At 37.2% G+C, this 27,018-nt stretch overlaps 2 protein-coding genes across 5 annotated transcripts in view; one reads left to right on the top strand and one right to left on the bottom strand.

Annotated features, from left to right (window-relative positions):
* Window positions 1-3,259: 3,259 nt before the first annotated feature.
* Window positions 3,260-10,962, bottom strand: CRIPT (CXXC repeat containing interactor of PDZ3 domain). Its single transcript, XM_007970743.3, has 5 exons — window positions 10,852-10,962; window positions 9,318-9,383; window positions 8,470-8,524; window positions 4,429-4,532; window positions 3,260-4,139 (listed from the first exon to the last, which is right to left on the bottom strand). The coding sequence occupies exons 1-5, from the start codon at window positions 10,865-10,867 to the stop codon at window positions 4,075-4,077; spliced, it is 306 nt and encodes a 101-aa protein (XP_007968934.1). The 5' UTR covers window positions 10,868-10,962; the 3' UTR covers window positions 3,260-4,074.
* A 98-nt stretch (window positions 10,963-11,060) lies between these two features.
* The window catches only part of PIGF (phosphatidylinositol glycan anchor biosynthesis class F), a 36,060-nt gene continuing 20,102 nt past the window's right edge, over window positions 11,061-27,018 (top strand). For 3 of the 4 annotated variants that reach the window (XM_073022948.1, XM_038006893.2, XM_038006892.2), the window contains exons 1-4: window positions 11,061-11,211; window positions 13,002-13,250; window positions 14,395-14,486; window positions 15,818-15,934. In XM_073022948.1, the coding sequence (XP_072879049.1) occupies window positions 13,023-13,250; window positions 14,395-14,486; window positions 15,818-15,934 (437 nt within the window). In that variant the 5' untranslated portion in view covers window positions 11,061-11,211; window positions 13,002-13,022. The remainder of the gene's footprint in view (window positions 11,212-13,001; window positions 13,251-14,394; window positions 14,487-15,817; window positions 15,935-27,018) is intronic. The other variant, XM_038006890.2, reaches the window with a different exon arrangement.

Here is a 27,018-nt window from a genome sequence, read left to right as displayed (position 1 = left end):
CTTTTATATTACAATCTGATAACAACTAAGTTGTTGCATCACTTTTACATTTATTTTGATAAAAGTTGTTTGGCTTTAATTCTTTCATGTTTTTAACCTTCTTTTTCTGCTTTTTATTTTTCAACTTTGGCTGTGGCATAAGGCCTTAATTCTGTCATCTTATTTTGTTATAGTGTCTGTTTGTATGCCTTCCTTTTAAAAATATTTTATGTTCATGTTTTGTTTTAGGGTTTTCCTCCTCATCTAGTAAATACTTCTACTCAATTTATGACCATCATTATTATTATTTAGAGAATATGGAGATGGTTCTGAGGCACAACACAACAAAAATCTCCATAGGAGAACCTAAGTGTGGCCACTGGATGATCCATTCATGGAAGGAGGCTACTCAAAGTATGAAGATAAAATGTGAGCTGGACAAGAACTACAAAACACAATGAAAGAAATCAGAGATGACACAAACAAATGGAAAAACATTCCAAGCTCATGAGCTAGAAGAATCGATATTATTAAAATGACCATACTGCCCAAAGCAATCTACAGATTCAATGCTATTCCTATCAAACTATAATTTCTAATTCATTTTTCACAGAATTAGAAAAATCCGGCCGGGCCCAGTAGCTCATGCCTGTAATCCCAGCACTTTGGGAGGCTGAGGTGGGTGGATCACAAGGTCAGGAGTTCAACACCAGCCTGCCTAAGATGATGAAACCCCATCTCTACTAAAATTACATAAATTAGCCAGGCATAGTTGGTGGGCACCTGTAACCCAGCTACTCAGGAGGCTGAGGCATGAGAATCGCTTGAGCCCAGGAGATGGAGGTTGTGGTGAGCCAAGATTGCACTACTGTACTCTAGCCTGGGCAACAGAGGGAGACTCTGTCTAAAAAAATAAAATAAAAATAAAAGATTTAAATGTAAGACTTCAAGCTATAAGAGTCCTAGAAGAAAACCTATGAAATAACATCTGGATATCAGCTATGGGAAAGACCTATGGCTAAGTCCTCAAAAGCAATTGCAACAAAAACAAAAATTGACAAGTGGAACCTAATTAAACTAAAGAGCTTCTGCACCACAAAAGGAACTATCAATACAGTAAACAGACAACCTACAGAATGGGAGAAAATATTCACAAACTGTGCATCTGAAAAAGGTCTAATGTCCACAATCTGTAAGGAACTAAAACAATTCAGAAAACAAAAACCAAGTAACTCATGGCCAGGTATGGTGGCTCACTCCTGTAATCCCAGCACTTTGGGAGGCTGAGATGGGTGGATCACCTAAGGTCAGGAATTCCAGACCAGTCTGGCCAACATGGTGAAACCTTGTCTCTACTAAAAGTACAAAAATTAGCCGCACATGGTGGCAGGCACCTGTAATCCCAGCTACTCAGGAGGCTGGGGCAGGAGAATCGCTTGAACCCGGGAAGTGGACGCTGCAGTGAGCTGAAGTGGTGCCATTGCACTCTAGCCTGGGTGACAACAGCGAAACTCCATCTCAAAACAAAAACAAAAACAAAAATACACACACACAAACAAAAAACCATTAAAAAATGCCAAAAGATATGAACAGACACTTCTCAAAAGACGACATACAACTGGTTAACAAACATGAAAAAATGCTCATTATTAATTAGATAAATGCAAATCAAAACCACAATGACTTACCATCTCACGCCAGTCAGAATGGCTATTATCAAAAAGTCAAAAAAATAACAGATGCTGGTGAGGCTGTGGGAAAAGGGGAATGCTTCTACACTGTAGAAGCCAGTGCAATGTAGAATGCGCCTACACTGATGGAAATGCAAATTAGTTCAGTCACTGTGAAAGCAGTTTGGAGATTTCTCAAAGAAGTTAAAACAGAACTACCATTCGAACCAGCAATCCCATGACTGGGTGTCTTTTCTACCAAAAAGACACATACACTTACACTTTCATCACAGCACTATTCACAACAGCAAAGACACAGAATCAACCTAGATGCCCATCAATAGTGGACTGGATAAAGAAAGTCTGGTACATATATACCATAGAATACTATGCAGCCATAAAAAAGAATGAAAATCATGTCTTTTGCAGCAACATGGATGCAGCTGGAAGTCATTATCATAAGTGAATAAACACAGGAATAGAAAACCAAAGACCGCATGTTCTCACTTATCAGTGGGAACTAAGCAATGGGTACACACGGACATAAAGATGAGAACAGACGCTGGGGACTACCGGAGGCAAGAGGGGAGGGAAGGGGTGAAAAACCAACTGTTGGACACTATGTTCACTACCTGGGTGACGGGATCATTTGTACGCCAAACCTCAGCATCACAAAATATACCCATATAACTAACCTGCACATGTACTCCCTACATCTAAAATAAAAACTGAAATTATTAAAAAAAAAAAATCAAATGGGAGTTAGGCAAGTCCAGATTCCAGTTGATCCCTGAGAAATGTACTTTTCTTCAAGTCAACAAATCCAATCTTTAATGGCTCTGGGATACTCTCTGACCAGGTCCTGTTATGAGTTCCCTGTGTTATAATTTTAATTAAAAACCTCAAACTGATCAAGCATGAGAGGATACTTCCTGCTCTCAGAGAAATTATTTATTATATTTTGCATTATCCTTGTAATTTTTGTGGATATGAATAAATAACAAGGTATCTCAGAAAAACACATTTTGAAAAGCCTTATAAAGTTAGAACTTTAAATGCTTTTCATCAAAATTTTATGACCAACACAAATGCCATTCATATATCTTATCACACTATCTATTCTACACATTTTATAGTGATACGTATTTATACATACTGCAGTTGGAAATGGGGAATGCTTTTTTGGTCTCCCATGGTAGCCTGCAGATTTTAAAAGCAGAAGTCCTGAACCTCTGAAGGCAACATAAGAAAAGTACTCATTTGAAACCTGTAGTATCAAAAAAAAAAAAAAAAAAAAAAAGAGAGCGCGAGAGGCCGAGTGCTGTGGCTCACACCTGTATCCCAGCACTTTGGAAGGCTGAGGCCAGAGGATTGCTTGAGATCAGGAGTTCGAGAACAGCTTGGGCAACATAGCGAGTCCTCGTCTCTACTAAAAATAAAAACTAGCTGAGCACAGTGGCACACACCTGTAGGCCCCAGCTACTTAGGAGGGTAAGGTGGAAGGATTGCTTGAGCCCAGCAGATGGAGGCTGCAGAGAGCTTGATGATACCTCTGCACTCCAGCCTGGTCAACAGAGTGAGATCCTGTATCAAACAAACCAACAAACAAATTTTAAAAAGGGAGAATCAAGATGTTTGCTTTATTTATTTCTTTTAGGGAGCGAGACAGGAGGTAAAAAAAAAAAAAGTTTGGTTTTTGCTTCAAAGAGCTTTTCTCAAAGAGCGGGGATTTATGTTCATTACATGCAACATGGACAAACACTGTTCTGGTTTTCATGACAATTTGAATTCAAAGTAATAAGTTTTTCTAAAATTCAGTGTGTTTATTTGGACATATGGATATTCCTTGTGTTCCTGGTCACATATTAAAGGAACTGGCACTTTGGCAGCAAGAACAAATAAAAACTGGTCTTTGATTTGGGTCTAGGTTAATAACTAAAGAACCATTCAGCAATAATGGCTTGAAACATTTATATATCCTATGAAACTGCAATTAGTTAAGAGGCTGCTGATCCTAATAACTATGACACGAGTAAGGGAGTTAGGGGAGAACTGTTAACTCTGGATGCCAAATTCAGAGCAAAATATCTATTATCTCCTTCTCACTTTTGCAGTATCTATAAATAAAGTGTGTCGGGGGGGAGAATTACATGAACAATGTTAAAAGTGCATACAGAACTGAGAAATTTTTCATGGAATTTGCCACTTAGTTCAATAAAATGCTCATAAGGAAAAACCATTTACGGCAAAAGACTAGTTACACTGTTGCTGTTTAGAGCATGAGAGCACAATGAATAACAATCAAATTCTCTGGTTTAAACGTAATTGTCTTAAAACACGTTATTCTGTAAGTTGACATCTATGCCTTGAAAATTCAAGGCAGAAAGTAAAATCATTTAGAAAGTCAGAAATTCCATCAATACATCTAGACAGATGTTTGCTTGTAGTTTTTGGTATCCAAAACCTTTTTTCCACACATCGCACAGATGCCTGAAACAAAAGAAGATACGTGATCAATCAAATCATAATACCAACTGTTTGGTTTAAGTCAATCCTGAAGCTTAAAATATAATTTAACAGCATCAGAAAAGAAAAGAAAAGAAAAAAAAATATATATATATACTTTTAATTATAAACAGGTTTTAGGTTCCATTTTGCCTTAGGATAAAGAGTGTTTGGTTAACAGAATTTATGACAGGCTACATCGTTTCTGTTAACCAAATTAGCAGCAAATGAAGTAGGTTTTATGAAGAGAAAAAAGGTATTAAAAGAAACTTACCTTTTTTGTAGGCACAGCCCTGGCAGTAATGAGAACCTGGTTGGTGCACAGAACTTTTACAAATTCTGCAAGTGGAGAACTTATTCTTTCCATATGGATCAAATCTAGAAATTTTTTTTAATGAGAGAAAATTGTATATTACACTAGAAACACACTCTTAAATAACCCCACTTACGCAACACACAGGATTAATCCATGCTCTTCATCCCTCCATCAACCTCTACAATTGATGGGTTTAGCCTATTCCAGATGACTACTGTCTGATATGCCTGTACATCTCTGCTCTGCTCCGTCCATGTGAGATATATACTTATAGTCAGTTGTACAGTATTTATTCTTGACGTGTTTGTATCAATTGTATCTGTCATTCTATTTGTGTGACAAAAATATTATGGAAACTGATGAAATGTGGGTGCAAAAAGAGTGACTGATTCCATAAAACCTAAGTGACTACTTTAGGACGACTAGGAATAATCGGAATTGCTATTGAATTAGGTATGGGTAAGACAACTGTTGACAACAGGGGGAAAATCACTAGGAAAGGACTCCATACCTCAAGCATCAATTTTTGCTCCACTTTAAAGATACTGAACATATTCTGATTGTGATTTTTGTGACGACAATCATGTAGAGCACTCATCAGTTGATTTATGCTCAAAAGGCTTTGTTTCAATACCATATGATTAATACATCTACAGTTATATGCTTTAATTTAAAATAAGGTATGTGTATCTTTTAATGACTGCTTACATTAGCTGACATTTTTAATTAACTGACTCAATCCTTTTAGATAAAAGGGCTTCTACTATATAAAAATGCCATCTTACAGTAACTGGAGTGAAAAAAAGAAATACTTCCCCCTAAAATGGCAATAATACTCTGCTTTAACTGTGCTTCCCTAACTACAAAATGAGTTTTTGTAAGGATCCTCATATACCAGATACGAAACACTGTCCTAGACCTAGTGTCTCCTCTTGGGTATAGCATAACAGCCCATTTACAAAGATTTTTCCAAACCACAGAGAATATCACTTTTTTTTTTTTTTTTTTTGAGACAGAATCTCACTCTATCACCCAGGCTGCAGGGCAATGGCGTGATCTTGGTTCACCGCAACCTCTGCCTCCTGGGTGCAAGCGATTCTCCTGTCTCGGCCTCCCAAGTAGCTGGCATTACAGGCATGCACCAACACGCCCAGCTAATTTTGTATTTTTAGTAGAGACGGGGTTTCTCCATGTTGGGCAGGCTGGTCTCAAACTCCTGACCTCAGGTGATCCGCCTGCGTTGGCCTCCCAAAGTGCTGGGATTACAGGGTGTGAGCCATCGCACCCGGCTGAGAATATCACTTTATTCCCCACAAATGAAGATAGGTACTCTTCTTCCTTTCAATAAGTTCAATTTGCTTGGACACGTATTTCTAGAGGCTATTTTTTCTTAAAACCATATTTTATTATTTAAAAACACACATTTTAACCTTGGAAATCTCAAAACTGGCAGAGTTTTTTTTTAAAGTAACAATGCATCTTATAAATAACAGTACCATAGATTCAAAGCAATACTGTAGTACATTTTCCAAAGTGAGACAGTACCCAAGAGTAACAGCTACTTTTTAATGACATCAGAGTAAGTTTGAGAGCATAAAGGAACTGGAAGTATATAAAACTATAAAATCTGTACAAATAATAGCTCAGTCAATAAAATCTGAATGGTCCTCAAAGACATCAATAAGTCAGTCAACAACATATAGTGTGACTCTGCATTAAAGATCCCATTATGTGCCAGGCACTGTATGTAGTTAAGGCTTTATTGTTGCTATTTCTAATCCTCAGGATGACATCATAAAACAGGTATTTATTCATTCAGCAAATATATACTGAGTGCTTATTAAGTACCAAGTACTGTTCTAAATACCAAAGATGAACATGATAGGCAAAGCCCTTGCCCTCATCAGATGATATTCTAGTGAGAAGAGGTAAACAGTAAGTAAGGAAACAGAGAATCTAATAAAACAAGCAAGCTTGTCAAATAGTAGCATTATAGAGAAAATTCTAACAGGATACTAAGGCAGAGATGAGGAAAAGGAAAGAGATTAGTTTAGATTCTGATTAGGGAACCTTCTCTGAGGAAGTGACCCATCAGCTGAGACCCAAACAACAAGAAGGAGCCAGACACATAAGCTCTAACAGAAGACTCCTAGGGGACAGCAGCAAGTAGAAATCTCTTTGGATGGGAGTGGCCTTGGCGGAACTAATGAGGATGGCGTATGATGAGTGAGGAGCAGTGTAGTACAATACGAAGCCAGAGAGGTGCGAGGGGTTCTATCAAGGAGGACCTTGTAAGAATATGGTAGGGGGCTTAGATTTTATGCTATGTGAAAAAGAAAACCAGTGGCGGGTTTTAAGCAAAGGAACTTTGTAAAGGATCGCTCTTGTTACTATGAGACAACTGGGGGAAACTAGAGAAGCAGGAAGATAGTTCAATAGTTATTACAGTTCCAAGTAAGAAATAACAGTAGTTTGGAACAGGATAATAGCAGCAAGACGGACAGAAGCAGGTGGTTTCAGGTTACATTTTACATTTTGGAGGTAGATCCAAAGAACTTGTTGATGGATAGGGGAAGCAGGGGAAAGGGAGGACTCAGTGAGGAATTGTAGCTTTTAGCCTTGAACAACTGGATTAGACAGTGGTGCTACTATGATGAGAAGATGGAAGGAAAAAGAAGTGGCCTGTTAAGACATTAAATGAGCTATGTCAGATAAGCTGCTAGATACATGTTTGGAGCTCAGAGAACTCAGGCCAGAGGTATAAATTTGGGAGCTATTTTATATATATAATAATATTGTGTGTGTGTGTGTATAAACATATAGCTTGAATTTAAAGCCAGTAGATTAAAGTCACTTTAGGAGAGTTTATGCATTTATAATAGTTTTTAAAGCCTAGGACTGAGTCCTGAAGTTCTCAATTGAGAAGGAATAGCTAGTGAGTTGGGAGGAAAACCAGGAGAGTGTGGTGTCCCAGGAGCCAAGAGAAAAACATGAGAGAATTATGAAGAGGCTAAAAAAGAACAGAATCAGTTTTAAAGGTTGTTTGTGATCTCAACAAGAACAGTTTCAGGGCTTTTGTGGGGATAACATATGACTGGAGGGGCTAAAAGAGGGAAAGGAACTTAAGGACACTGAGAAAGTGTCTAGATAAGATTTTGGAAAACCTCTGACGTGAAGGGGAGCAAAGAAATCGGATGGCAGATGAAAGAGTTCACGGAATTTTTTTCTGAAAGAGTCTCGCTCTGTCATCCAGGCTGGAGATCAGTAGTGTGATCCTGGCTCAGTGCAGCCTCCACCTCCCTGGGCTCAAGTGATCCTCCCATGTCAGCCTCCTGAGTAGCTGGGACTACAAGCGCGTGCTGCCACACCCACCTAATTTTTCCATTTTTTGTAAGGACAGGGTTTCACCATGTTGCCCAGGCTGGTCTCAAACTCCTGGGCTCAAGTAATCTTTCTGCCTTGGCTTCCCAAAGTGCTGAGATTACAAGTGTGAGTCACCATACCCAGCAGAATTTTTAAGGCTGGATCTAATAAAGTGTGGTATCAAAAACTTGTTTTTAAGATGGGAGAATTTTTACCCCAATTCTCAGGAAAAAGTAAAGTTTAGAAAGGTCAAGAAACTTGCTTAACTTGCTTAAGGTCATAAGGCTAGACAGTGGGTCTAGACTCAAATTCAGGTCTGACTCCAAAGCTTACCATCTTTCCACATTTCCCTGCTGTCTCTGATTCATAGGATAATTAAGAAGGAGATAAAATACAAGTCATGTTTTCTGGTGAAACTGTAAGAGAATAACACTAATATCTTCATATATTGATACAGCAAGGAGGAATAAGGTAAAACCAGCAGGATTATAACAGATAGCTTGGTTCTGAGTGCTAGGAACCACCTACCTTTATGTTTTATTGCAAATGGAATGATGCACATCAAATTCACTCCAGCAGACTTAATACTAAAAGAAAGGAAATTTATAAGATCCGTCTATGAATGCTCTTACCCACCTTGCTTTTTTTGAAGTCAAAGCTTTATTTTCATTCAGCTTTCTCCCACCACTTTCTGTATCAGAATAAAAGATATTTTAGTGGGTTATTTCTGTACATTTAACATAAAACATTAAGAAGTTCATTCTTTGACTTTCTACCAAAATAGCAGCCTATATCTAATTTTTAAATCCTCATTTAATAAGCTATTAAGACACTGCTTAAAAAGAAAACATTTATTAGGGAAACAGTAAAAATTTGTATAAAATACAATCATTTTATTTCTCAGACTCAAGGGAGTACTTTAGGAATGGGTCTATATTTACTCTATATAGTGTAAAATCTAGAAGCCACTACTTCAGTGTCATAAATCTTGAATATAATGAAAATGTTTATTTGTCTACGCTTTGAAAACATACTTTACTATATGTATTTAATAATAATGAAGGTAAATACTTCATTATAAAGATTTAATGATAATGAAGGTAAAATGGGTTAAAGCATTTATTTATTCAAGAATATAAAAATCAGAAGATTTAAAAAAATTTCTCCTCAGAAGAGTGGGGAAATTAAATGCAGACTCTAAATAAGCTGAATCAAATAAAATACTGTGATAATCAAATACCGTGATATTGTCACCACTTGACAATCATTTAATAATTTTGCTATCTCCTGATATTAAGAACCTGTACAAGTAACTGAGAACTAAATAGAAGATATTAAATCATTTGGGGACCCAGTATTCTTTAATATTTAATAGATAAAATACTTTGAACATACAACATTTCATTGTACAAATAATGAAAAAGCTAAAATATTATTCACAGTAAGTATTTGGTTAAATTCCTATTTTCTAAAAGAAGAAATACCTGTGGTATTCCGAGCGCCATCTTTCCACGTATCTGGAGTGATAACAGTACCAAGTTTCTTTTCACCTGTTAGAACAAGATAGTAAAAGGAAAATTAAAATTTACTATTTCATAAGTGCATTACATTGTGCCTAAGGCTCACAATGGTATCGACTATCAATGCTATTACCGTAGGAGCCTGTTAATGCTGGGAAAGCAGCCAGTCAACTGAGACTCATATTAACTGTGGGCAATGAATGACTGACCGTCAGTAAAATTCGTAGGATAACAAGAAGGCTTATAACAAGTTTTCACTGTTTGTTTATACTTTATACAAATCCGGTAAGTCTATTTGTTCCATAAATACTTACTAAGCATCTGTGATGTATAAACTATACAAAGTGCTGAGAAAAAGTGATGAATCAGACAAAATTTTAATGAGATTATAGTATACTAATTTCTTTAACGGCAATCTGTAACCTGGGTTCCCCAGGTGGATCTTAAGAGGTATGTGAATAAGGTGGAGTTGTACACAAACCTTTTATATTTTCAGGTTTTTTTTCCTGGCAAGAGTCTACAGTTTTCATCAGATTCTCACAGGGATCAGAGACCGTCCCCCAAAAAAGAACCATTCAACCAAAATGTAAGCTAAAAAATAAAAGATATAATAATTGAGAACTAAAGTACTAGGAGAAATTCCAGGCAGGAAAAAATAACCCTGGCTAAGGAAATCCAAGAAAAGAAAGTTTGGAGAGAAGGCAAGAGAGAGGATTTGAATATGTGGCAACAGGACTGTGAACAAAAAGGAGTAAAGAGGGTGAAGGCAAACTAGATAAAGGGCACATTCTGAGGAAAGGCATAGAAAGCTTAGAGTACACATGGGCACAAAGAGTATTTTGTTTGGTCAAAGTGTGAAGAGGATGAGGGTCAGTGAAAATGAAGCTGGAAAAATAAGTTGGCGCCTTAGTGTGAAGGGTACTGAACGCCAGGCTCCAAATATAGAATCCCCAAATTATTCTCTGCACACTGAGAGTTTATTAAAGGATTTAAATTAGGGAAATAATAATTTGCACTTACGTTGACGTTCAATTCAAACATCTCTGGGTTTACTCTAAGCCATATCCTGGCATAATGACTAATGAGAATGAATAAGGCAAAGTCCTAAGTCTTTGGTTCCAGTGTCTAACATTTGGCAGGAGTACAATACTTGTTACACGAATAAAAAGGAAAGGTCAGGAATTGCCAAGGGGGAAAGGTGTCGCTGGGGTTTGACTGAACATTTTTATATGGGAGGGGAGCCGATGAGATCTGGGGCTGGGGGAAGGCAATGGAAATAGAGAGGGAGGTGCAGAACTGAGACCACTCTGAGTACAAAATACATAGGACTGTATGGTCGTTGGGGAGGTGCAAAAATGGTCAAAGGGTAGGGTAGAAAGACAGCGGCTAGAATCAGAGACCTGTGGGCGATGAAAACAAAGAGAAGGCAAAGTTCCCGGGAGAGCTCAGTTAGATTATCCCAGCCTCCTCCTCCCGCAGAAGCGGCCCCTTAACTCACATTTTTCGCACACCATCCTTCCCCACGACAGTTCCCCTAGCCGCAACAGCAGCAGCAGCAGCCTGAAAACATCAACACTGTAACTGGGAAGTATTCCCCTTCCGGGCTACGACAACCCACTTCCGGCTTCTAAGCCCACCGCTCCCGCCTACCCCAAACCTGGAAAGCCGCGGGAGGAATGGACGCGAGCGACTAGGTGGGGCTGCCCCATTTGCCCGCCCCTCCCTTTCTGCGACTGGCTGTTCGGCAGTGGGTCTCCGCCCCACAACCCTGCGTCTGCGCGTGGGCCTGGGCCGCCTGTCGTACCTGATGGTGGGAGGCAGTAGTTCCCCGCTTCCCTTCCGCGGGCGGGAGAGTTAGGTAAGCCCCGCTGGACTTCCCAGGCGCTCTCGCCTCCTGGGGTTCAAGCCACCCCCGCGAATTGCCGAAGCAGCCCTGAGCCTCGGCGCCCCGGCCCGCCCGCTCTCGCCGTCAGCTCGAGCGCCACTCTTCCGGCGTGCGCTGATGGACAGACCCCCTTTCGGATCCGAGTTTTTGCCTCTGTCCCCCAGTTTTTCTGTCTCCAACTCCCGAGCTCTTTGATCCTGCTTCTCAGCTGGTTCCTCGCTGCCCACGCTCGCGCCGGCCTAGGGTCGGGCAGAATTCCCAGCGACCAGGGTTGGGGTGGAGCTGCCGGTGGAGGTGCGGCGATGCCCGTTGAAGGCTCCTCTGCGGGCCGCTCTGAAGAGCCTTCTCTCCGCTGCGGTGCCTGGCGAGGTGGGCCGCGTCATGCCCGTGGCACCCCTGCAGGCGCCCTGGAGGCACACCAGGGCCTAACACGGTGCTGGTTTCCCAGGAGAGTTGGTTTCCCACTTTGCCTACTCTGGTTCCTTCATTCATTCAGCAAACGGTTGAGTTTGGTACCTGCTCACTGTATTACATTCACATCTGATGGCAGCTGCGATTCTGAGGGTGGCTCAGAAAAATGGCTGAAGGGCTATCTGTTGAGAGAATGGATTCCTGATCCCCTTGCCCTCCCTCAATCAGCTTAAGAGAATCTATGGGAAAGTTTACCTTTGTCCCTTCTTGCCATCCGTTTGCTTCTTCATGCCTAGTGTATTTCCTTATACCAGAGAGATAGCTGTAGCGTGTGGGACCTTGGACCACCTCACCTGTTTGGCTTGTTTCCTTATCAGTAAAATATCTGCCTTTGAAAAGCACTGGGTGAATTAAATGAGAGCTATTAGGATAAGGCCCAGGTTCGCCCTTCTGCTTTTCGCACTAGTGGGCGCCCCTCCGCGCGCTCGCGTGGATGTGTGTGTGTGTGTATGTATAGTATTTTTTTTCTGAGATATTTCTATTTTCTGGAATATTCTCCATAGTGTAACATATTGACTGTTACTTTAAATTAATAAAGTCCTTGTTTAACAGTACAATTAACTCTCAGGTAATTTAAATACGTGTATTTTAGAGATGAGTAATTTGTTTTCCCTCCTTCCATTCGTGCTCTACTTTTGGTTGGAATTTAACACCTGTAACAGACGTTGTCATCTTGGTATTTCTGAAGCATCGGGATCCCTTAGTTTAGTGTGGTGCTCTTTGAACTCTTGATTCCACTGGCCACCATTTGAGTATTCGAGTGTGCCCTTGGTGTCATTTGGCATTTGCTAGAAGATGTGAACTACTGTAATGTTAGACAAGAGTAAAAAAAAACCCAGCAATTTAGCCTAAGTATATATTTGGGGTTGTTGGAATTATAACCTATGCATTCTGGAAACCTCATAAATAAACTTTGGTTATAATTCCAACAGGCAGTAGATAATTTAATCCACACAGTTGATTTCATCTCTGTGATATTGGCCAAAAAAGTTTAAATGAATTGTTTTATTGGTCCTAGGACATGACCCTTTTGCAGAAACCAATCACAATATTTAAGAAATTAGTAAATTTGTTTTTTTAAGACTCTGAGAGATGTTTGTACCATATTAAGAAAATCAAAGGTAGAATAAAAAGTCCATATGTGCATCTACACATCTGCATCTTCTGTGTTTTGAAACAAATACATTGCTCATAGCAAATTGACTTTATGACTTATTTTTAGGGGTTGAAACATTTAAGACAATGGAAAAAGTCATTATTGCATATGCTCTTCCTTTCTTGTTTTTCGTTAGCTAGCCACCCGAGAAAACACCATGAAAGACACCGATATCAAGAGACTACTGTATACCCATCTTTTATGCATATTTTCGATTATCCTAAGTGTCTTCATTCCATCACTCTTCTTGGAGAACTTCTCAATATTGGAAACACACTTGACATGGTTGTGCATCTGTTCTGGTTTTGTAACTGCTGTCAATCTAGTACTATATTTAGCAGTGAAACCAAATACATCCTCTAAAAGAAGTTCATTATCACACAAGGTAAGGCTTATGTCTCAATAACTGGTTTTTGGATGGAGCTAGTGCTTCTTTTAATGGAAGAATAAAGTATTCGTCAAGTCTTCATTAGGTTATTTACAGTGAGTAAAGGGAACCTGATTTTTTCCCACCAAATTGGTAGCCTGTTACTTGCTGGAAGGCTGCCCATAATGTTTGATTAATCCCTGCCTTGCATTAATTGTGGAATTATGACTTCTTCAGAGCTTATGATAATATTGTGAGCCTGTATAGTCATTGTTTTATGTCACCATTGAAAATAAATACATGTGACAGTCTGTCTTTAAACCTTATTCAATAAGACATTGTAGTTTATTTATTTTTGCATTTTTGAAAGCCACTTAATGGGTTTTTCAGAAACTGCAATATAAGCCTGTGGTAATGCTTGTTTCCAACATGGCCTTCCTTGACTAAATAATTTTCAGATGTTAGAATCAATTTTCCAGAATATTCACTGCAGTAGATATTCACTTGGCTATTACTAATAGTGTCCATACTTAACATTATTTTCTACTGTGTTGTAAGGTCTGTTAGGTCATTTACTGCCTATGATTGGAAAAGCTGAATGTATGTGTTATGTTTATATATTCTTAAGCTCCAAATCAAGAAGGTCTCATGTTTCTTTGTAGATGTTCAGGTCTTTTTTCATATGGGTCGTGTAATATGAGTGTAATTTCAAGAATTATTTAGTATTTTGGTTTTTTAGTGCAATTTTCCCAGGAATTTTGTTTTAAAATGAAAAAAACTGTTATTTTCTGCAGATATTTCCTCTGTCATCACATAATACTGTATTTTTTGTATACTAGCTCTGATATCAATCAATAATGAATACTGATTAATGATATAGCTCTGTATGTTATCATGGAAACAGAACCTCTTTTAGACTCATGTAGGTCGGATGGGTGGAATACGGGCTGGGGGTGATATTTGCCTTTTAGGCTTTTTTAGTCTGTATTGAGGGCTGTGTATGTGACTGGGTACAGGACATGTGATCTGATTTGAGTATACCCAAGAACATTTGAACTGTTTTACATATTATGGAAACAAGTTGTGTTTGTAGATAAAATGGAAGAATTTATTTTCCTTTAGGCATTATCTTGAGTCTTCAGGTTATTCATTTCTCTTTTAGGTAACCAGATTTTTGAAATGCTGTATCTACTTTCTTATGTCTTGTTTCTCCTTTCATGTAATTTTTGTTCTATATGGAGCACCACTAATAGAGTAAGTTTGAAACTTTTACCCTAAATTTATATTTTAAAACATTCATTTACCAAACTGTGCTCATTCTTAGCAACTAGAAAAACCATGATGTGCATCATTAATGGATCAAGTAAGGGCACCAACATCATTAGCAGTGTTATTCTTTTTTAAAAAACAGCAGAATAACTTAATTTATTAAATACTCTTGTTACCTAGCCTTCTATTATCCAATTACATGTTGGGAGAAGGGAGAGTAGAGAAACTATACTATACCAATAAATATTTGGCCCTTAGAACCTCTGAGAGAACTTACTGTGATTATATGTGTAAGTTAGTTACAATTAGCATATCAGTTCTTATGAATGTGATTCTAAAGTACTTGAATGGAGTTTTTCTTAACAAAAGTCAATAGATTCCTGTATTCAAATACTTAATATTTTTGTATATTAAGTGTATACAAAATAAACTGGTGGTGGTGTTTATAGTTTAAAGATAAAGTTTAACACTTTTTCTGAACTGACAAATTTCAAATTCTTAAAAACTAAATTCATGAATGTTTCTTACAAAATGTTTATCACAGTTTGAGAAGCTTCAGTTTAGCAGTGATTAATGATCATGGTGAAATAAGTGATGAGATGCATATACATATACACACATATATGTGTTGCTAAGTATACCGTTTTTTATATATATATATATATATATATATATATATATGTTTATACATAGTTTTACATACACACACTAAACCGACAGGTTATTCTTTTCTAGATGGGAGAGAACAAGACCTTTGTAATGGGAAATGGTGATTCCTGTCTAATCCATTTTAAAGTAGAATGAATGTGTCTGGCACAGTGGTTCTCAACATGTGGTTTTCAAACCAGCAGCATTAGCATTTTATCAAAATACAGATACTCAAGCTTCAGTCAGGAACTCTAGGGGTAGAGCCCCCCCCCAATCTTTAGTTTATCCAGCTCTCCAGGTGGTTCCAATAGATGTTAACATTGAACCATTAGTTGTAGAGAAAGTTCCAGAGACTATTGAGGAGAAAACTAACTATCTAGAAATGGATTCTGTTTTTTGTTTGTTTTTGCAATGAAAGTCTCAGCATGGATCCTAGGGTCTTTAACAGTTCTGAAATCTATCATTAAAGTGAAATATTTGCTAGATTGTTTTTTTAAAGCTGCATGTTGGTAGTAAAATGATTTATAGTCATCATTTTGGTGGCACTTATGTTACCTTTCAAAGTAAAGCAGAGGAAGATATTTTATATTTTATTTATATAATAATGATTATGTATGTGTATGTGTACCTTTAATACTTTTTAAAAAATTCATCTTTTTTTTTTCCAGGTTGGCATTGGAAACATTTTTATTTGCAGTTATTTTGTCTACTTTTACTACTGTGCCTTGCTTGTGTTTGTTAGGACCAAACCTCAAAGCATGGCTAAGGGTTTTCAGTAGAAATGGGTAAGTTTTAATTTTATATTACAATGATACTGAAATTTTTAAAAAAGTAATGAAGTATTTTTCTGTTCATGGCAGTTTGCTGATTTTTCTGAGTGCTTCTCATTGCTGATGGTGCTCAGAGATGCCTTAAGGGGTCACTTGCAACTGGGGACTGGGGACAGGGCAGGCAGAACTACAAGCCCCTCCCTCCACATTAGCAAGATCAGCTGTGCTTTTTTCTATATGGTAGAATTCCACCTAGCCTTTTGTTTGTTTAAAAAGAAGAAGAAGAAATATTAAAAGAAAGCTTTCAAACCGTGGTTCTGGGATCATTTGGCACTGTGATAAAACTGCTGTAAATAAAATTGCTTACATACATTTTATAAGGTAGAAATGGGGTCCACAATCTAAAAATGTGTTGTGTAACAGTGATGATTTCTTGTTTAGCCTTTTTCGTGATAAGATACCAGAGCGCAAGTTTTATGGGATTTCATTTCCTTGGCGGCCGTATATATCTTCAGCATGACTAAGTTAAAATTTTAGCTTCTTGAAAGTCATTGAACTGATATGCACCAGAAATAGTGGAGATCTAGCTAATAAAGCCAGACGGTTATTTGATTCTGTCCTATTTATCACCCAGCAGCAAAAACTTCTTAAGCACTGACTCTGTGCTCTGTGTTATGCTAGGCTGTGTGGATTCTGAAGTATTAGGAGGATTCTTTTTTTTTTTTTTTTTTTTTTAGAGACGGAACCTCGCTGTGTCCCCAGGCTGGAGTGCAGTGGCGTGATTTTGGTTCACTGCAACCTCCACCTCCCAGGTTCAAGTGATTCTCCTGCCTCAGCCTCCCAAGTAGCTGGGACTGCAGGCGCACGCTACCACGCCCAGCTAATTTTTGTATTTTTAGTAGAGATGGGGGGTTTCACCACTTTGGCCAGGATGATCTTGATCTTGACCTCATGATCCGCCCCCTTGCCTCCCAAAGTGCTGGGATTACAGGTGTGAGCCACCGCACCCGGCCTTATTAGGAGGTTTCTTTTGCTAAGGAGCTTATGTGTTCAAGGGGCAAAAATGAAATGAGCAAATAACGTAAGATTACAAATGTGGAAATCCAGCAATAAGTGTTGTAGGAACTCAGAGGGACAGAGCATCAGTAAAGAATGGAGGGGGAGATGGGAATGATCTATGATGGACTTAAGTCAAGAGTGTATGATTTGGTGAGACCAAGAAGAAAGAGAAAGCCACCTCGTGCAAGGAGAATGGATAAAAGCATTGAAACTGAAATTAACAGGGTATTTTTGTGTGATTTGAAAGGTTACAGCCCAATGAGAGCAAAAGATGCATGCTGAATAGCTTGGCTTCATAAATTACCGACTTACTCCCTTTGAAATCAGTACTGTTTGGGACAGGTGTGGTGGCTCACGCCTGTAATCTCAGCACCTTGGGAGGCCAAGGTGGATGGATCACCTGAGGTCAGGAGTTCAAGGCCAGCCTGGCCAACATGGTGAAACCCCATCTTTACTAAAAATACTAAAATTAGCTGGGCGTGGTGGTGGGCGCCTGTAGCCCCAGCTGCTTGGGAAGCTGAGGCCGGAGAATTCCTTGAACCCAGAGGCGGAGGGGTTGCAGTGAGCCGAGATCGTACCACTGCACCCAGCCTGGGCAACATAGTGAGACTCTGTCTCAAAAAAAAAAAAAAGGAATTAGTACTGTTTGTTTTCCCTTGGAACCGTCTTCTAATATTCATAAAGTCTCTAGAAAACAGAAGTGAAAAGCATTTTCTACATTATTATCATAATATCCCAAATGGTATTAATTACTTTTAACCTTTTAGTTTGAAATTTTTAAATAGTGAAATTGGATTGAAATCTAATTACTTTGGATTAGTGATTTCTCCAGTTTTCAAATATATGTCTAATAATGAGTGTATCTGGGGGAGATACTGTCATGTGATTTTACAGTTAGTTCTGCTGTAATGTGGCCTGTGTGTTCCTAAAAATCACTACATTGTACAAAATGGGCAATAAAAACCACAGAGCTTATGGGAAAGGTGGAGTTAGGGCGTAACTCTAAAACAATTCCTCAGCAACATGTAAAGAGAAGATGGGACCTTAATAAAAATGGTAGCACAGTTTTACACATGTAAAATGGTTACGAAATACAGGCATACCTGATTTTATTGTTCCTCACTTTATTGGACTTCTCAGATATTGCTCGAATACTGTTTTTTATAAATTGAAGGTTTGTGGCAACCCTGCATCAAGCAAATGTATCAGCGCCATTTTTCCAACAGCAGGTGTTCTCTTCATTGGAAACTCTCACAATATTTCAAGCTTTTTCATTGTTATTATATCTTTTATGGTAATCTGTGATCTTTGCTGTTACTTTTTGTAATTGTTTTGCAGGACCATGGCTCATGCCCATATAAGATGGCGATCTTAATAATTGTTGTATGTATTCTGACTGCTTCACCTACCGACGTTCTCTCTCTCTCTCTCTCACTCTCTCTCTCTCTGTCTCTCTCACCCTCCCTCTCTCTCCCCTCCCTGTTCCCTGAGATACAAAAATATCAAATTTAGGTCAGTTAATAGCCCTACTATGGCCTCTCAAGTGTTCAAGTGAAAGGAAAAAGTTTACATGTCTCTCACTTTAAATCAAAAGCCAGAAGTGATTAAGCTTAATGAAAAAGTTAGGTTGTCAAGAACTGAGATAGACTAAAAGTGAAGCCCCTTGTGCCAAATAGCCAAGTTGTGAATGCAAAGGAAAAGTTCTTAAAGGAAATTTAAAGTCTACTCTAGTGAACACGTGAGTGACAAGGAAGTGGAACAGCCTTATTGCTAATGGGGAGAAAGTTTTATGGTCTGGACAGAAGGTCAAACCAGGTACAACATTCTAAGCCAAATCCTAATCCAGAATAAGGCTCTAATTCTCTTCAATTCTGTGAAGGCTGAGAGAGGTGAGAAAGTTACAGAAGAAAAGTTTGAAACTAGCAGTGGTTGATTCTTGAGGCTTAAGGAAAGAAGCCATCGCCATCACATAAAAGTGCAAAGTAAAGCAACAAGTGCTGATGTAGAAGCTGGAGCAAGTTATCCAGAAGATCTAGCCAAGCTCATTGGTGAAAGTGGCTAAATAACAGATTTTTAATGTAGACCAAACAGCCTTCTATTGAAAGAAGATGCCATCTGGGACTTTTAAAGTTAGAGAGGAGAAGTCAGTGGCCACTTTCAATGCTTGACAGGCTGACTGTCTTGTTAGGGGCCGGTGCAGCTAGAGAATTTAAGTTGAAGTCAGTGCTAATTTACCATTTTGCAAATCCTAAGGCCCTTAAGAATTATGCTAAATCTAGTTTGCCTGTATACTGTCAATGGAACAACAAAGTCTGGATGACAACACATCTGTTTATAGCATGGTTTACTGAATATTTTACGCTCACTTTTGAGACCTAGTGCTCGGGGGAAAAAAAAAAAATATATATATATATATATACACTTTCAAAATATTGCTGCTCATTGACAATGTACCTAGTCAGCTCTGTTGGAGATGTACAAGAATATTAATGTTTTTTTCATGCCTACAACACAAGATCCATTCTGTAACCCATGGATCAAGGAATAATTTTGATTTTCAAGTCTTATTACTTAAGAAACGCATTTTGTAAGGCTATAGCTGCCATAGGTAATGATTCCTCTGATGGATTTGGGAAAAGTAAATTGAAAACCTTCTGGAAAGGATTCACCATTGTAGATGGATGCTATTGAGGACATTTGTGATTCATGGGAGGAGATAAAAATATCAACATTGACGAGAAGCTGATTCTATTCCTCATGAATGATGTTGAGAGGTTCAGGACTTCAGTGGAGGAAACCACCACAGATGTGGTGGAAATAGCCAGAGAACTAGAATTAGAACAGTATCCTGAAGATGTGACTGAATTGCTGCAACATTATGATAAAACTTGAACAGATGAGGAATTACTTCTGGATGAGAAAGAAAATGGTCTCCTGAGATGGAATCTACTAGTGAAGATGCCATGAATATTGTTGAAATGACAAAAAAGGATTTATGATATTGCATAAACTTAGTTAATAAAACAATGGCAGGGTTTGAGAGGGTTGACTCCAATTTTGAAAGAAGGTCTATTGTGGGTAAAATGCTATCAAACAGCATGGCATGCTACAGATAAATCTTTTCTGGAAGGAAGAGTCAATTGATGCAACCAACTGCATGATTAAAATTTCATTTTAAGAAATTGCTGGCTGGGCGCGGTGGCTCATGAATCTCAGCACTTTGGGAGGCTGAGGCAGGCAGATCACTTGAGGTCAGGAGTTTGAGACCAGCCTGGCCAACATGGTGAAACTCTGTCTCTACTAAAAATACAAGAAAAATTAGCTGGGCGTGCTGGTAGGTGCCTGTAATCCCAGCTACTTGGGAGGCTGAGGCACAAGAATTGCTTGAAGCCAGGAGGCAGAGGTTGCAGTGAGTTGAGATTGCGCCACTGCACTCCTGCCTGGGCAATAGAGCAAGACTCAGCCTTAAAAAAAAAAAAGAAATCTCCACAGCCTCCCCAAACATCAACCTAATCAGTCAGCAGCCATCAACTTGAAGACCACACCTTCCACCAGCAAAAAGATTACAACTTGCTGAAGGCTCAGATAATTATTAACATTATTTAGTAATAAAGTATTTTTAAATTACGTGCATTTAAAAAACATAATGCTATTGCCCACTTAATAGACTATGATATAGTAGAAATATAACTTTTATATACACTGGGAAACCAGAAAATTCATATGACTCACTTTATTGTATAATTTGCTTTATTCTGGTGGTCTGGAACCAAATCTGCAGTATCTACAAGGTGTGCCTGCACCCAAATATTACAATAAACATGGCACTTTTCCTTGGAAAAGGTTTCCTTGGTAAAGGTTTGCTTCTGGAAGTAGACGTGAGAAGGGTTGCCTATTGTGAGTTATTGCGAAGTGGTGAGATGGTTGTTGGAAATCTGAGGGAAAATTAACACCAGATGTGGGTGTGTGTGGCTCATGACATATAGTAAACTGGGGTAGCTGGGAGGTGGGTATTTGTTAAAACGGTATTGAGATATAATTCACATACGGTACACATCACCTATTTAAAATATACAATTCAGTGGTTTTTTGCAACCACTAATCTACTTACTATCTCTATAGATTTGCCTATCCTGGAAATTTGTTATAAATTGGGTCTGATAATATGTGATCTTTTGTGACTGCCTTCTTTTACTTAGCATAATGTTTTGAAGGTTTATCTATGTTGTAGCATGCTTCAGTACTTCGTTCCTTTTTGTGGCTGAATAATATTCCATTGTATGGATATGTATCAAATTTTGTTTACCCATTTATCAGTTGATGGACATCTAGGTTCTTTCCACATTTGGGCTGTTGTGAATAAGCTGCATCAAACATTTGTGTATAGGTTTTTTATGGACATATGTGTTTATTTCTCTTGGGTATGCCTAGGAGTGGGATTGCTGGGTCACATGGTAGTGTTAAGGGTTTGAGAAGCAAGCTCCAGTGTTCAAACTCTATAAAGCACAGTTTAGTAGTATCTGTAAAAATTACAAGTACACTTCTTCGACCCAGCAATTCTACTTTTTGGACTTTATCCAGTAGATATACTTGCACACTTACAAAATGTTAAATATATAAGATTACTCATTTCAGCATTGAAAATTACCTAAATATCCTTTAGTAAGGGATAGGGTTAGGATAAACTTAACCCACCCTGTGAAGTACTATGCATTTGTAAAAACTAAACACATAAAAACAGGAAAAAAACCCAAAACAAAACTCTTTATTTACTGATATACTAGTGGAAAAAAGCAAGGTGAAGAAATGTGTACAGGATGCTACCATTTATGTCAAAAGTTGTCAGAGGGCATAGATACACGTATATTTCTGGAAGGACACATGAGAAACTGATAAAACAGGTTGTCTCTTGCAAGGGGATCTGAGAAGCTAGAGGACAAAGTAAGGAGACTTTCCACTGAATATCCTTTGCTATCTTTTGAAATTTGAACCACATTAATATACTACCTAGTCAAAATAAAAGTTATAATGAGTTAGATTTTGCCAGTACTTAACTTCTTGCTTATGGAAAGTAGGCCTATATCAGGAAGTTGCTAGATTTCTCTGATGTCACCTAAACTTCAGTAGACTGCAAAAGTTGTGCTAAAATCTCCAACGTACTGGAGAACAGCCTAGTCGCCAGAGGACTATGGCTAAAAATTATCAATTTGTAATATAAAACATTTTATATAATATCACATAGCACATGATATGAAATAGTAATGCAAAAGTATTTTAATAACTTTTAAAGCATTTTTGTTATAGCATTTCTCAGAGCAATCTAGTGAGATACTCACTTTCACCATTTTCTAGTTGAAGAACCTAGAAGGCTGACAGGTTAAGTGATTTGCCCAAGTTCTGTAGCCAGGAAGTAGTAGAGCTGGGATTGGAATCTAGATCATTAGATGGTATAGAAATTAGATGACTCCAGTAATTGAGGATCAGAAAACAGGTTCTTGCCCTGTTTTTACTACTTAGTGGCCGAGTGATCTTAGACAAGCTACTTAACTTCACATATCCTTATATGTAATATGATTAGAATAAAAGTAATATGTACTTCGCAGGGCTATATCAGAACTGAGTGAAATGAATGAAATCAAATAGTAGGTGCTCAAGAAATCTTTGTTGAATGGATTAAAAAATGTCAGGGAACATTTTATATATCATATTTTCAATCCTTACTGCAGTTTGTCTCAGTATTTCTTCCTCGTTTAGGTGACAGACCAAGGAGCGCAGTGCGTAGATAACTATGGAGGAGGGCTGGTTTCTCATTTAATATAATGTGAAGTTAATTTGAACTTTGACATAAAAGAAGAATCTAAGTCTGTATGTTTCCACCATACACTAGAGTTAGTTCACTTTCTTCTTAGTACTTTTATTATACTTCCAAATTTTACTATGGAAAGGATGTCAAATTTTGAATAAGCTAGGAAATAATTGGATAGATTGACTTGTTGAACATTAGAGTTTGCCTTCTTAAATGTTCACTTTTAAGCAAAAATATTTAAAAATTTAAAGATCTGATAGTTTTGCAGTGATAATATGAAATATTCACAAAAAATTACTGGTTATACTGAAATTGCTCCAATATATAGTTAGCATTATTTATATCGAATCACAACTTTATTTTTTAATTTTAATTTTTGTGTGTACATAGTAGATATGTACATTTCTGGAGTATATGAGCTATTTTGATACACACAATGCATAATAATCACATCAAGGTATTCACATCAAGCATTATCTTTTGTATGTATGGTTGTACAAGCAATCCAATTATACTCTTACTGATTTTTAAATGTACAGTTAAATTATTATTGACTATAGTCACTCTGCTTTGCTATCAAATACTAGATCTTATTCATTCTAACTTTTTTTGTGCCCATTAATCACATTCTCTTCATCCTCTATCCCCACTACGACCCTTTCCAGCCTGTGGTAACAACCATCCTTCTACTCTCTATCTCGAGGAGTTCAATTGTTTTAATTTTTAGCTGCCACAAATAAGTGAGACATGCAAAGTTTGCCTTTCTGTGCCTGGCTTATTTAATTTAACATAATGACCTCCAGTTCTGTCCACATTGTTGCAAATGGCAGGATCTCATTATTTTTAATAGCCAAGTAGTACTGCATGTATGTACCACATTTTAAAAAATCCATTAGTCTGTTGATGGACACTTAGGTTGCTTCCAAATGTTGGCCATTGTGATTAGTGATGCGATAAACATGGGAGTCCAGCTATCTCTTCAATATACTGATTTCCTTTCTTTTGGGTATATACCTAGCAATGTGATTGCTGGATCATATGGTAGATCTGTTTTTGTTTTTTTGAGAACTGATCTCCATAATGGCTGTACTAATTTACATTCCCACCAACAGTATATGAGAGTTCCCTTTCTCCACATCCTCGACAGCATTTGTTATTGCCTGCCTTTTGGATAAAAGCCATTTTAACTGGGGTAAGATGATACCTCATTGTGGTATTGATTTGCATTTCTCTGATGACCAGTGATATTGAACACCTTTTCATATACCTGTTTACCACTTGTATGTCTTTTTTTGAGAAATGTCTATTCAGATATTTTGCCCATTTTTTAAATTGGATTATTAGATTTTTTTTTCCCCTGTAGTTTGAGCTCCCTATATAGTCTGGTTATTAACCCTTTATTAGATAGATAGATAGGAAATATTTTCTTCCATTTTGTGGGTTTCTTCACTTTCTTGATTGTTTCTCTTGCTGTGCAGAAGCTTTTTAACTTGATGTGATTCCATTTGTCCATTTTTGCTTTGTTTGCCTGTGCTTGTGGGGTGTTATTCAAGAAATCTTAGCCCAATCCAGTGTCCTGGAAAGTTTCTCCAGTGTTTTCTTTTAGTAGTTTCATAGTTTGTGGTCTTAAATTTAAGTCTTTAATCCATCTTGGTTTGATTTTTGTATATGGCAAGAGTTAGGGGTCTAGTTTCATTCTTCTGCATATGGATATCCAGTTTTTCTGCCACCACTTATGGAAGAGACTGCTTTTTCCCCATTGTATGTTCTTGGCATCTCTGATGAAATGAGCTCACTGTAGATGTATGGTTTTACTTCTGGGTTCTCTATTTGTTCTCTTGGTCTATGTGTCTGTTTTTATGCCAGTACTATGCTGTTTTGGTTACAATAGCTCTGTAGTATAATTTGAGTCAAGTAATGTGATTCCTGCAGTTTTGTTCTTTTTGCTCAGGATAGCTTTGGCTATTCTGGGTCTTTGTGGTTCCATATAAATTTTAGGATTGTTTCTTCTATTTATGTGAAGATTATTATTGGTATTTTGAGAGGGATTGCAATCTGTAGATTGCTTTGGGTAGTATGGACATTTTAACAATATTGATTCTTCCAATTCATGAACACAAAATATTTTTCTATTTTTTTGTGTCCTCTTCAATTTCTTTCATCAGTGTTTTATAGTTTTCATTGTAGATATCTTTCACTTCTTTGGTGAAGTTAATTCATAGATATTTAATTTTATTTGTAGCTGTTTCAAATGGGACTACTTTTGTATTTCTTTTTCAGATTATTTGTTGTTGGCATACAGAAATGCTACTGATTTTTGTATGTTGGCTTTGTATCCTGCAACTTTACTCAATTTGTTTATCAGTTCTAATAGTTCTTGGTAGTTTTTAGGTTTTTCCAAATATACGATTATATCATCTGCAAACGAGGATAATTTGACTTCTTCCTTTCCAATTTGGATGCCCTTTATTTTTTTTCTCTCATCTGATTGCTCTAGCTAGGACTTCCTGAGTCACTACTTTAATTTCAAAGAACTGTATTTAATTATTTAAGGAGGTTGTACAAAATACATGACTAATACATGCTTTTTCCTACTTAATAATAATTTAGAACACAAATTAAAATTTCAGCTTGAAGTTCTTATGCTGTAGTTCTAATTAATAAAAAGGATTTAAAATACCTTGAAGTATCAACTGAAGATTTTAAAGCTTTAAATATTTTTATCATTCATCCTGTGTTTTAATATGTAAAACATAGTAGAGTTTTGTGTGTATTTTTTTAACTTAAAGACAGCCCTTTTAGTATTACTGAAATACGAATAATTCAGATGTTCAGTGTGAACAGGCTAATTTTGAGTTGGCATGATATCTCAATTAGTGTTGAATCAATATAAATGTTTTATAATATTTTTAAGTGAAATAACTTTATATACTAGTTTTTAATGTATTTATTTGCATGTCTATAGAAAACTTATGTTGAACAGATGATAATCATGTGAAGACAGAGAACACCAAAGCTTTGAGCCTGTGAACTGTGTAGGAACTACATCCTACGAGTTAAGGATCAATTCTGATATTATTGGGATTTTATACATAACTAAAAGACACCATTTTAACAGGATTTCTCCTTACAGTAAATGTTAAGTTACCCCGGGAAAACAAAACAAAAGAATGCTATTATAAAGAAACTTGGAAGTAGAAAAGTCATTTGGTTTCTTAAAATATTCTGCCAACTTCTTATTGGTATACTTATTAAATAATATACTCAGTTTGTACCAATTTAATTCAGTTATTGCATTGGCATTAAAATTATTTTTTTTCATTTGCAGACTTCCTTATAAAGGAAAGTAATAATCTGACTACTATACACCTGTATAGTTCATTGAAACTTGCTTTTTGACTTATCAGTTCTTTTATGCTATTATTTGAATGTTTAAGTTAGAATCTGATCACTTTTGGTGAACTAAATAGATTCCTGAATAGTACTAAACAAAAATCTTGCCAAGAGTGGTGATCTTGCCAAGGTGAAAACATTCAATAAGACCTGTTTGTGTAGACAAAGACAACAGGCCTCTTTTTGTCATCTTCGTATTGAAATAGATTTTATATTGAAGCAACCACTGTGGACACTAAGAGTGAAAATATAGTGAGTGACCAAAGATTTATTCACATAAAAATTAGGTAATTTAGTATAAATGTGGGCAAAAAATTTAGTGGTAAAGAGGCATTTGTTTTAATATTCAGTGGGGAAGGAAAACATTTATATTAGAATTTTATAAAATACCTTTAGCCACTAGGAGGAGTTGTATAGTGTCTCTTTTTTAGTTGAAGAGACTAGCAGTTCAAAAAATTAAATCTATTTAAACAAATACTATTCTGATGACAGGATATTTAAATCATGAGTGTTTACTATGAACTACCCCCAGGTGCCTGATACAGTGTCTGGCATGTAGTAGGCACTCAAAATGGCCTGTTTACTTCAATTAATATTTGATGTAATGAATTCCAGTGGAGTCAAATTTTTGGACAAGTACTTGGAGCACAGTGTCATGAAGATTGGTCTGTAACATTGCTTTAGTCACTTTTTAAAGTTCATTCACAGGGGGGCCATTTATTTATTCTGAGCCCTGTTGACTGTGCATATATTCCTTAACTTTGAAAAAGTTAGCCAATAACCGTAGAATTCAAATAGCTTTATTATGGAAACTTATAAAATGAGAGTACATCAATGTCAG

This window comes from Chlorocebus sabaeus, chromosome 14 (genome assembly GCF_047675955.1).
Source record: "Chlorocebus sabaeus isolate Y175 chromosome 14, mChlSab1.0.hap1, whole genome shotgun sequence".
Lineage (NCBI taxonomy): Eukaryota > Metazoa > Chordata > Mammalia > Primates > Cercopithecidae > Chlorocebus > Chlorocebus sabaeus.
Note: the sequence above shows the minus strand (reverse complement) of the source record. Positions and strands in the feature narration are given on the sequence as shown.

Coding starts and splice junctions, on each gene's coding strand:
- CRIPT (XM_007970743.3), bottom strand. Junction 8,525..9,317: donor TGGCGCTCGGAATACCACAG/GTATTTCTTCTT, acceptor ATTCTGATACAG/AAAGTGGTGGGAGAAAGCTG. Junction 4,140..4,428: donor GGGCTGTGCCTACAAAAAAG/GTAAGTTTCTTT, acceptor CTTTTGTTTCAG/GCATCTGTGCGATGTGTGGA.